Source organism: Haliotis rufescens, unplaced genomic scaffold (genome assembly GCF_023055435.1).
Source record: "Haliotis rufescens isolate VD_foot unplaced genomic scaffold, xgHalRufe1.0.p SCAF_1, whole genome shotgun sequence".
Lineage (NCBI taxonomy): Eukaryota > Metazoa > Mollusca > Gastropoda > Lepetellida > Haliotidae > Haliotis > Haliotis rufescens.
Window position 1 is genome coordinate 16,132,359 of NW_025963779.1, and position 11,322 is coordinate 16,143,680.

The following is an 11,322-nucleotide window of genomic DNA, read 5'->3' on the forward strand; positions in this document are numbered from 1 at the left end:
TATCCCCGCGAATGGGCGCGAATCATTCAACAGCACTGTAGTGGCTGAAGACTATGCGCATCCTACCCCAATATCCATAGAGTCTGTTCCACTTGGGATATCTATCTTGTGGTCATCAATGCCATTCGTTGAAGGCGTGAAGGACGTCTTTGTTGGCTCTCCGTTCATATAAATAGAAATCAGTGCTTTTTGGTCTTGAGATTTAAGCGGGCTTCCATCAGGTTGTGTAATGGTTGTCTGTATGAACAAAATCATCTGGTTAAAAACAGTTAAATACCAGTCATATTGTCTGCTTGTGGCGATATATTGATAGAGACATACGTTCAAACAAGAGAAAAGTTAAGAACCTGAAAGATGAACGGCAAACCAGGCTTGAAGTACTTGTGTGGTGTGGTGAGTTTCAAAGCAACCGAGGTGTCGTAGAGAGCAATAGATCCGGAACCGTTCATTGTAATCCCTGACTCTGTCACATAGGCGTCGATAATCAGAGAGTCAGAGGAAAGAGGTGCCCCCAGGGCTGACTCCATCTCATGGATCCGGGACATTGGGATGCTGAAGGCAGCCTCACCTGATGTTAGCTGCAATCATAATAAATCTTTTGACGTTATAGAAACAAGCTAATACTATCAATACTCTAAGATTAACACTTTTATGCGGTTTTTGTGGAAGGTTTTGTTTATATTCTAAATTGATAACGCCTCGTGTTTTACATGTGCATGTAGTTTATACTGGAAATGTAAACCGTCCTTTCTTATAAATATTATGTTGATGAAAACGTCCATTTATCTATAAATAATGGCAGGGCCCACGTGCATTTTGGGGTCCCTCTTTTATCAAAGGAAATCTGCGGCCATGGTATATTGGTTGGTCCCAGGACTGCAACAGACCGACTATGGACACGCTTCCTTGAACATCTTTTCCAAAGGTGTACCTGTAACAGTAAACAATATTTGTGTAGGACTGTCCCCGGTGCAATGAATATAGCATTTCATCTTGTTATACGGGGTGCTTTTGGAACATTGTAGCTTTTATTTACAAATGGCACTACTGCATGCGTGACACTATGGATGCTTCCTATACAGCGAAACCCTGTTACCATCTTTTACCGTCAGCCAACTATCACGCACCTTACTGAAACATTTATGTACAATAGTGAAACTCCATGTACCCTGTTGTAACATCAACGTAACTTGCTGAAACGTCCACGCACCTTTCTGCAACTTTACCATACTTTGCAGAAACTTCCACCTGCGTACCTGGTATAACGATCACGTAGTTTGCTGAATCAATCGCGTACCTTGCAGAAACCATCACGTTCTTTGCTAAAACAATCGCGTACCTTGCAGAAACCATCACGGATTTTGTTGAAACCTTCACGTAACTTGTTGAAACATAAACGTAGCTAACTGAAACCATCGCGCATCTTTCAGCAACTTTCATGTACCTTGCTGAACTTTCTCCTTCCCTGATTAAACCTTGACCTACCTTGTTGAAACATGACGCACCTTGTTGAAACATGACGCACCTTGTTGAAACCGTCAAGTACCTTGCTCAATCAAGCACGTACTTTGTTGAATATTTCACGTACTTTATTGCAGCCCTGGTGTATTGTGCTGACACTATCAAGGTCCTTGTTGAAACCTTCACGTATCCTGCTGCAACTTCTACATACCTAGCTTTACCGATCACGTACTTTGTTGAAACCTACATGTATCCCGCTGAAACCTTCACGTACCTAGCTTTAACGATCACGTACTTTGTTGAAACCTACGTGTATCCCGCTGAAACCTTCACGTACCTAGCTTTAACGATCACGTACTTTGTTGAAACCTACATGTATCCCGCTGAAACCTTCACGTATCTAGCTTTACCGATCACGTACTTTGTTGAAACCTACATGTATCCCGCTGAAACCTTCACATACCTAGCTTTACCGATCACGTACTTTGTTGAAACCTACATGTATCCCGCTGAAACCTTCACGTACCTTGCTGAAGCCTTCACGCACCTAGCTTTACCGATCACGTACTTTGTTGAAACCTACATGTATCCCGCTGAAACCTTCACGTACCTAGCTTTAACGATCACGTACTTTGTTGAAACCTACATGTATCCCGCTGTAACCTTCACGTATCTAGCTTTACCGATCACGTACTTTGTTGAAACCTACATGTATCCCGCTGAAACCTTCACGTACCTAGCTTTACCGATCACGTACTTTGTTGAAACCTACATGTATCCCGCTGAAACCTTCACGTTCCTAGCTTTAACGATCACGTTCTTTGATGAAACGTACATGTACCCCACTGAAACCTTCACGTACCTAGCTTTAACGATCACGTACTTTGATGAAACCTACATGTAACCCACTGAACCCTTCACGTACCTTGCTGAAGCCTTCACGCACCTAGCTTTACCGATCACGTACTTTGTTGAAACCTACATGTATCCCGCTGAAACCTTCACGTACCTAGCTTTAACGATCACGTACTTTGTTGAAACCTACATGTATCCCGCTGAAACCTTCACGTATCTAGCTTTAACGATCACGTACTTTGTTGAAACCTACATGTATCCCGCTGAAACCTTCACGTTCCTAGCTTTAACGATCACGTACTTTGTTGAAACCTACATGTATCCCGCTGAAACCTTCACGTACCTAGCTTTAACGATCACGTACGTTTTGAAACCTACATGTATCCCGCTGAAACCTTCACGTACCTTGCTGAAACCTTCACGCACCTAGCTTTACCGATCACGTACTTTGTTGAAACCTACATGTATCCCGCTGAAACCTTCACGCACCTAGCTTCACCGATCACGTACTTTGTTGAAACCTACATGTATCCCGCTGAAACCTTCACGTACCTAGCTTTAACGATCACGTACTTTGTTGAAACCTACATGTATCCCGCTGAAACCTTCACGTACCTAGCTTTAACGATCACGTACTTTGTTTAAACCTACATGTATCCCGCTGAAACCTTCACGTACCTAGCTTTAACGATCGCGTACTTTGTTGAAACCTACATGTATCCAGGTGAAACCTTCACGCACCTAGCTTTACCGATCACGTACTTTGTTGAAACCTACATGTATCCCGCTGAAACCTTCACGTACCTAGCTTTAACGATCACGTACTTTTTTTAAACCTACATGTATCCCGCTGAAACCTTCACGTTCCTAGCTTTAACGATCACGTTCTTTGATGAAACGTACATGTATCCCGCTGAAACCTTCACGTACCTTGCTGAAACCTCCACGTACCTAGCTTTAACAATCACGTACTTTGTTGAAACCTACATGTATCCCGCTGAAACCTTCACGTACCTTGCTGTAACTTTCACGTACCTTGCTGAAACCTTCACACCCACAGAAGAATCAGTCAAGAGGGCATATCTGGCTTGGCTTTCGAACTGAACGTTTACTTCAAATTTAGGTAGATCTGATAGTAAGAAAAATATGTAAGGGTCAAATTGGCATGTATATAATCATACTTCCACAAGAATTTCATAAACTATTATATTTATAAATGATTTGTATTTTTGTGCATTAATAATGCTGGTTACCCATCCATTACATACTCACAAAAGTCCATCACTTTTATGTTGGCAGTTGCTACTTTAACCTACAAATATAAACGCACCATTTTAAACACATCCTTACACCTGTTGATAGAACTACAAAAGCATGATTAACTTCAACATCAAATTAACCTATAACCTTTAAGTAGTATTACTTTGAATTCAGTTAGAAATACCCCTTCCTTAACATATTTCTCTGAATCTATTACCCCGTCAGATGACGTAATGGACCATATTCCGAAAGATGGCTGATCGACAAGTTCAAAGGCCTTCGTGAACACTCCTTCAATTGGGGCTGCTTTGATCCATTCGTTGACCTTCTGTCCTTTAGGATCCTACGAAATGGAACAGCGAAGATATTTTGTCAACTTTAGTGAAACTTCTGGAAGTCTGTAAACCATCATCCCGACAACTCTATTACGTATAATGTATTATTACTAAAAAGAGACAGTTACGGGTCACTGCAACAGTCTACAGCCACATATGGCTACCCTGTATTTTTGCTTAAATTGGATATGGGCGTAAGGTATCAAGTCATTTCCAACGGTGCTGACAGACAATTTACAATTGAAGAGGCCTCTAGACAGTATGTGTAGTTCTAATATATAGAGAGATGTCTTTTCGGGGTAGGGTCGCGGTGAAACGAGCTATGCAGTAGTGGACCTGTCGCAGTTCTAATCCATAGAGAGATGTCTTGTCGCGGTAGGGTCGCGGTGCCACTAGCTATGCAGTAGTGGACATGTCTCAGTTCTAATCCATAGGAAGATGTCTTGTCGCGGTAGGGTCGCGGTGCCACTAGCTATGCAGAAGTAGACATGTCTCAGTTCTAATCCATAGGAAGATGTCTTGTCAGGGTAGGGTCGCGGTGCCACTAGCTATGCAGAAGTGGACCTGTCGCAGTTATAATCCATAGAGAGATGTCTTGTCGCGGTAGGGTCGCGGTGCCACTAGCTATGGAGTAGTGGACCTGTCGCAGTTATAATCCATAGAGAGATGTCTTGTCGCGGTAGGGTCGCGGTGCCACTAGCTATGCAGAAGTAGAAATGTCTCAGTTCTAATCCATAGGAAGATGTCTTGTCAGGGTAAGGTCGTTGGTCGAAATAGTGGTGTAACAGCGGTTCAGCAGCGTTGAAAAGCAAAATGTAGAGATCCTGTCGCCGTACAAACTGTTGAGGTTATGTCTCCGTACAAACAGTGGAGCTCCTGTCCACGTACAAATGGTAGGAGTCCAGTCGTGGCACAAACGGTACAGGACCAGTCACGGTACACACGGTAGGTGTCTAGTCACGGTACAAATGGTAGAGGTCCAGTCACGGTACAAATGGTTGGTGTCAAGTCACAGTACAAATGGTAGAGGTCCAGTCACGGTACAAATGGTAGTGGTCAAGTCACGGTACAATTGGTAGGTGTCCAGTCACGGTACAAATGGTAGGTGTCCAGTCACGGTGCAAATGGTAGAAGTCCAGTCACGGTACAAATTGTTGAGGCCCAGTCACGGTACAAATGGTACAGTCCTGTCACGGTACAAATGGTAGTGGTCCAGTCACGGTACAAATGGTAGAGGTCAAGTCACGGTACAAATGGTAGAGGTCAAGTCACGGTGCGACTGCGCGTGATGCTGGGTCACCACCTGATACAGTGACTCATCATTGTTGAGATGATTTCCATGAGACGTACCTGTATTGTGATGTTAAGACGCGATGCAGATGGGAGCAGGTATTCATTCAGCGAGATTACCCGAAATCGTACTGAAATATGAAGTTATAACGAAGACTTAGAAAAACAGCTTAATTCGGTAAATGCAAGCAGTAGATACATCTACATACAATGTAGAATGAATTGAATAATAACGAAATAGACTTTCAAATAGATATATGAAACAAAAGTTTATTATAGTACATATACACACAAGTTGATGAAAATAGTGTTGTCTTTGAAAACAAATGACTTTGAAGAGCAAACGGGCATGTGCAGACGTAAAACTGGTGCTGACCTTTCGTAACTGACATATCATAAATGCATTGCAGAGTAGGTATATGCATCTTCGATTATCAAGGGTATTACCTTATCATATTATGATAAATACCCTGGACCCATATTCGCTACCATATATGACTAGCCTCAGTTTAAGCTCAAGTCGAAAGGCACGATGAAAAATAGCCGGCCAAACAAATTACTCTCATGAGCTGGAGACATGTTGTGCTATGTAAGCTACAAGAGAGGAAACGACACTATGTCGATGTATGGGTCCAGGGTATTTAGTAATAAAATATCATTATATATTAATTTTACCCTGGATAATCGGGGATGAGGATTTTACCATTTTTACTCGGTGTACACTGCGGAGTGGTCAAAACTGATCTTCCAACATACTTCGAATTCATACCAATATTGTATGACATTCACCCACATTGTATGACATTCACCCACATTGTATGACATTTATCCACAAGGTATGACATTTACCTACATTGTATGACATTTATGCACGTTGTATGACATTTACCTATATTGTATGGCATTGTAAACTGTCCAAAGTTCACTAGTAGTATATGGTAAAATCATTTCCCTTTTGTACTTTCAGACGCTTACTCAATAACGGTTTTACACTTTATGACAAGGCAATCAAGATGACGTCATCACGATGACGATATAAATACAATCATTGTTGTATTATCAAACACAAATACACATTAAGTCCAGTACTTTCATTGATAGCACGACGCACTTTAGTTATGACTTAACAACACTGAGTTATTTTTTTAGTTAAATTTGGACCAGTTACCTGTCTGTCCCCCTTTGTAGATGAATTTGTCTGTCTGGATGAAGAAATACTCGTCCTTTCTGAAGATCAGACGTTGTTCAACACGCGCCATCTTGAACTTCTGTGTTGACGGTCGACAGGAAAAGTTGTAGTCGGCTGTTTGGGATATGCCTTGTGGTATCTGTTGACATACAGACCAAGAAATATTGGAAATACATAATTGCCTTACGATTTAGACGTAAATGGAACATTCTTGCCGTTTTCAGTCGCCTGGGTGGCATCGATATCGTGTTGTTTAAACATTTCTGTATAATTAGCGATATTATATAACAGATAGGCACTTACCTTTATCCGTATATGGGCCACCCCATCTATAAAGTTAATATAATCATAAAAATACATTCATTTTAGTTTAACATAAATATAGGCACTAATAAATGATAAAGGCTGGTAAGACGGGACTGACACTGGCACCTTGTAGTAATAGTTAACACTACAAACATGCACATACATGCATATGACATTGTATATATACACAAAGACAAAAGTTAAGCACACCCCTATTTCTGAACCATGTCAAATGGCAAAAATCATGGCATGGGATGACTGACCACAGGAGCTGGGCGATACCAATGTCATCGGATAGAACGAACATGTGACAACAAATAAAGAAGATATTGGTGAGTTGTGATTGAAATTTACTGAAAAAAAAACATCATGGTAACCCAGGTACTGTTTTTGACCTTAGACAATACCTACAAAAACGTATGGAGCTACAGGATTAATTAAACGAGTTACGTTTGATGTGATAATGTTCCTTAAAGTCTCTACTTGACATGACACGTGAAACAGATCAGTAGCGGGTATAACCGCCACGTGCCGGATGATGCATTCCACCCTACATCTCATGCCTCCAGTCAGACGTTGGACCTTTTGATTCGTCAACAATAACCTCTCCTGATGCAATGCTGCCTACAATTGGCGTAAATCGTGTACAGGAGGATCTCGTGCCTGATATCACCGCCCCGGAATATCCCAAACATGTTCAAAGGGGTTCAAATCTGGGCGCATTGCTAACCAGGGTAGAGTCGTTATTGCATTGGCCCTCATGTAATTCACGACTGTATGCGAACGATGAGGCCTGGCATTGTCATCCATGTACTGAGGTCGAATAGCAAGAGGGTGGTTGGCAAAATGAGGAACGACGACTGGCCTGAAAACGTCCCGGATGTACTGAGCCTCTGTTATGTTGCCCCTTATGGTGACCAAATCCAACCTGCATTCATGAGAGATACACCTCAAACAATTACCGAGCTTCCGCCGTATGCAACATTCGGTTTAATGTTCCTGGGGGTGTAGGCCGTGTTCCGGTGCCTCCAAACTCTCGTTCTTCCATAGTGACGTGGAGCAGAAAGCGACTTTCGTCTGACCAATGGATCCGTTTCCAAGTTCTCAGATTCCAGTTCCGTCGCGCAACACCATGCTAAACGAACAGCTTTGTCGTGATCTCTCAACAAGGGACGCTTCGTCTAGCCCTCAGTCCTGCTGCTTTCAACCAGTTCCTGACGGTTCTGGTGCTGAAACGACTATTGGGCAACCACAGCTGTTTCAGACGAGTACTTGTTAAAAAGGGTTCTCGACGTATGAGACAAAGAAGGTCCCTGTCTTCGCAATGTGTCGTCATAGGAGGTCTTCCGGAACTTGGACGGTCCTGTACATCACCGGTCTGAGCATGTTTCTGGACTAAACGGCTTACGATAGTGTGCTGATACCCCAAATTCCTACCAATGGCAGAACCAGACATTCCTGCGTCATGCATGCCGATTATTTGCCTTCTTGTGGCGTCTGATAATCGCCTTCGTGCCACACAATTTCATGGAAAAACTGTTTAAAACCGAGCTTAAGAAAGCAATTTTTAGGTTTGGATATGCTGCTTTTAGAGATACTCGAGGGTAGCATGCTGTACGGGCATACTATGCATGGCACGTGAGCTTTCGACACGCATGACTGATTACATCATCTCAAGAAAACATAATTCTTCCCGTAATTATATCTTTCATGACTGTTATTGCAAATACAATTATTGGGACCAAACAATAATGAAATATATTAGTGTGTGCTTAACTTTTTTCTTTGTGTATATATATATATATATATATATATATATATATATATATATATATATATATATATATATATATATAATTTTATTATGAGTGAATGAGTTTGGTTTTGATCATCAATATGTCAATAATATCACGGCTTGTCAGCTTGATGTAGAAGGAAATCGACTAAGTCACAATGATCTACAAAGCATTGTGCTACAATTTCTTTGTAGCGATTTATCCTTGGAGAAGGACCGCCTCCGTGGTCTAGTGGTAGAGCGTCCGCCCGGAGAACGGAAGGTCCGGGGTTCGAACCCCGGCCGCGTCATACAAAAAGACGTTAAAAGATGGTACTTGTTGTTACCCTGTCTGGCGCTCGGCATTAAGAGGCTAAAACAAGGACTAGTCGGCTCGGAGTCATTATACTGTGTCTGAGTTGGGTATTCCTGTTAAACTGCGGCATGGTATCTCAGTGAGCTAGCACTATAAATTGGCATCAGTCCGGACTAGTACAAGCAGCCACACAAACACACACACGTACATGCACGTCGCTTTATAAGTGCAATAGACGCGACGTTAAACCCTATTTCACCTCACCTATCCTTGGAGATGTAGCAAATATGCAATATGTTCTGTCGAAACCAGTTTTGGATGATATACTGCTGAACATGCCCAACTAGCTCCAGAGCCGACCCTGGGAGAAGGTAAAAGCTCACCCGGTGTAACGTTTGCATTTGCAGCTTCCACGACTCTGCCGTTGCCATCCAGTATTGCTCCGAAAAGAGGTATCTCCCATCTCAAGCCCTTGCTGTGGACCTCCACACTGAAGTTGGACCCTGGCTGGATGAAGGTGGGAACCATGAAGATCAAGTTCCTGAAGGTGGATGCACATAGAATTGTTACAAATGTGTAAACGAGATGTGGGTTGTCTACCATCAATACAGTTCTTCCAGTGTCACCTTGCTGTTTCCTTTTGACTGACTTAACTAACTGAACTACCAAATTTGGGCCATAGCAACCTATGCATGTTGAAGCACTACTAAATTTGATCAGGGGGTCAGGTTCGGCGACTTGGTTGATTCCCTGCCATCGTACCCCGACTGCATGAGTCGTTGTTCATAATATCAAATTATCGGTTTGTCTGGTCCAGACAGGATTTCTTCCAGGCCGCTGCATGGGTCGTTGTTCATAATATCAATCATCGGTTTGTCTGGTCCAGACTGGATTTCTTCCAGGCCGCTGTCATATAACATATCCTCACATATTGCTAAATGTGACGTTAAATAACTACAGATATGCAAACTGTAACTGAAAATAATGCAACGGTACCGAACACGTTTATAACGAACTGACAGATATGACGAACTGATTTTTTTTGTCCCGGCCATTTGCTGTATACATGTTGTATATATGCTTATATCGAACTACGGTTATAACGAACTAAAATGTGAGGTCCTTTCGAGTTCGGTATAACCTTAGTTCAAAAATAAGTGTAATGATGCATATGCAAGGGCAGTTAGTTTTGAACCACAAGCAAAATGATTGTGAAAGCTGTGAACCAGCTCTGCCATAGCAACAGTGTGGTTTTCGAAAGCTTCGAATGAATATTCGTGTGTATTAATGCTGTTGGACCAACGGATCTTAGGCTCTTTGAAGCATGGTGCATATTTACTATCCGTCGACATAGAATTCATTGGGTGTAAAAAGCAACATATAGGTGAAAATTAAATGAAAAGACTAGATTATTCATCCCCCCCCCCCCCCCCCCCCCCCCCCCCCCAAAGTGATATACATGTTGGTGAAAAATAACATTTTTAAAACGCAGGATGTCTCGTAAAACAATATCCACTCACTACCATACATGTAGTAACTAAAGATGAAACAAGCATGTACACTCACTGTTCGGAGGCCACTGTTGTCCCACATATGGTGAGCCATATGAGCAGCAGCATTATGGATATTTAACTTATTTTCCTGAAACTGAAATAACAATGTTGTCCACATTACTTTTGAAAAGATTGTAAACAAAATATTGACAATGTTCAACAATTGATGGAAACAATACAATGGATTGTACACACATTGAACAAAACATTGCGGTTTGAATTCATTTAGAATAACATGATGTGCGTTAATTAGATAGTAAACCAACACTATATAATATGATAACATAGTAAGACTCATTATTAATACAAATAGTTTGAATAGATATGGAATCAATATTCATTCATGAGCATTAGTATATAAACTAGTATTAAATAAACAAATACAAGAAAATAAGTTCTAGAGAGTCTTTACAGCGATCATTTAACAGCAATCGGGATGGCTGCCCAACTCACCAGAAACCCTGCATCAGTCGAATAAAGAGTGGAGAACTCTGGTACCTTAAATAAAGCAACGTAAAAACATTTATTTTAAATGACAGGATACAAATATCGAAATAAGTAATAAAAAGAAGGTTAATTTGATTTTATGGGATTGCGACATGTTTTTTTCCCATAAAAGGTGCATGTGTAATATAGCTTATCTTTTGAACACCAAATAGAGGACTACTGCATCAATAAGGAGTGTATAGAAAACAAGTACCTGCGTATCCTAGTCGTTGAGAAATTTTATGAAAGTAATGTCACTCAAAAATAGTAGCACCAGCCGAACCTTCATTTAAAACATAAACAAGAAATTAATCATGGTTAGTTTAATTTCTTTGTCAGTTTCTGGCTTCATGCACCAGGACTTTATTTCACCTGAATGACAACATTTATCATATAATTATATTATGAATGATTAATGACTAATGATTAATTTCTTGTGTCTGTGGTAGCCTCCTATTTAATTCAGTCCAACGCATGTATACAGTTGCTATCATATC

The 11,322-nt window shown here is 41.3% G+C and overlaps 1 protein-coding gene across 1 annotated transcript; it reads right to left on the bottom strand.

Moving 5' to 3' along the window:
• Nucleotides 1-908: 908 nt before the first annotated feature.
• On the bottom strand, nt 909-10,439 carry LOC125377891 (CD109 antigen-like). Its single transcript, XM_048391972.1, has 9 exons — nt 10,353-10,439; nt 9,170-9,327; nt 6,694-6,719; nt 6,370-6,529; nt 5,262-5,332; nt 3,794-3,919; nt 3,585-3,628; nt 3,352-3,445; nt 909-931 (listed from the first exon to the last, which is right to left on the bottom strand). The coding sequence occupies exons 1-8, from the start codon at nt 10,403-10,405 to the stop codon at nt 3,436-3,438; spliced, it is 648 nt and encodes a 215-aa protein (XP_048247929.1). The 5' UTR covers nt 10,406-10,439; the 3' UTR covers nt 909-931; nt 3,352-3,435.
• Nucleotides 10,440-11,322: the final 883 nt, after the last annotated feature.

Bases quoted from the DNA above. Each gene is read 5' to 3' on its own strand.
- LOC125377891 (XM_048391972.1), bottom strand. From the start codon at position 10,405: ATGCTGCTGCTCATATGGCTCACCATATGTGGGACAACAGTGGCCTCC. The intron at 5,333-6,369 runs GTAACTGGTCCA...TTCATATTTCAG, and splicing joins CTACAAAGGGGGACAGACAG to TACGATTTCGGGTAATCTCG. The intron at 3,629-3,793 runs GTAATAGATTCA...TTATATTTGTAG, and splicing joins CCATTACGTCATCTGACGGG to GTTAAAGTAGCAACTGCCAA.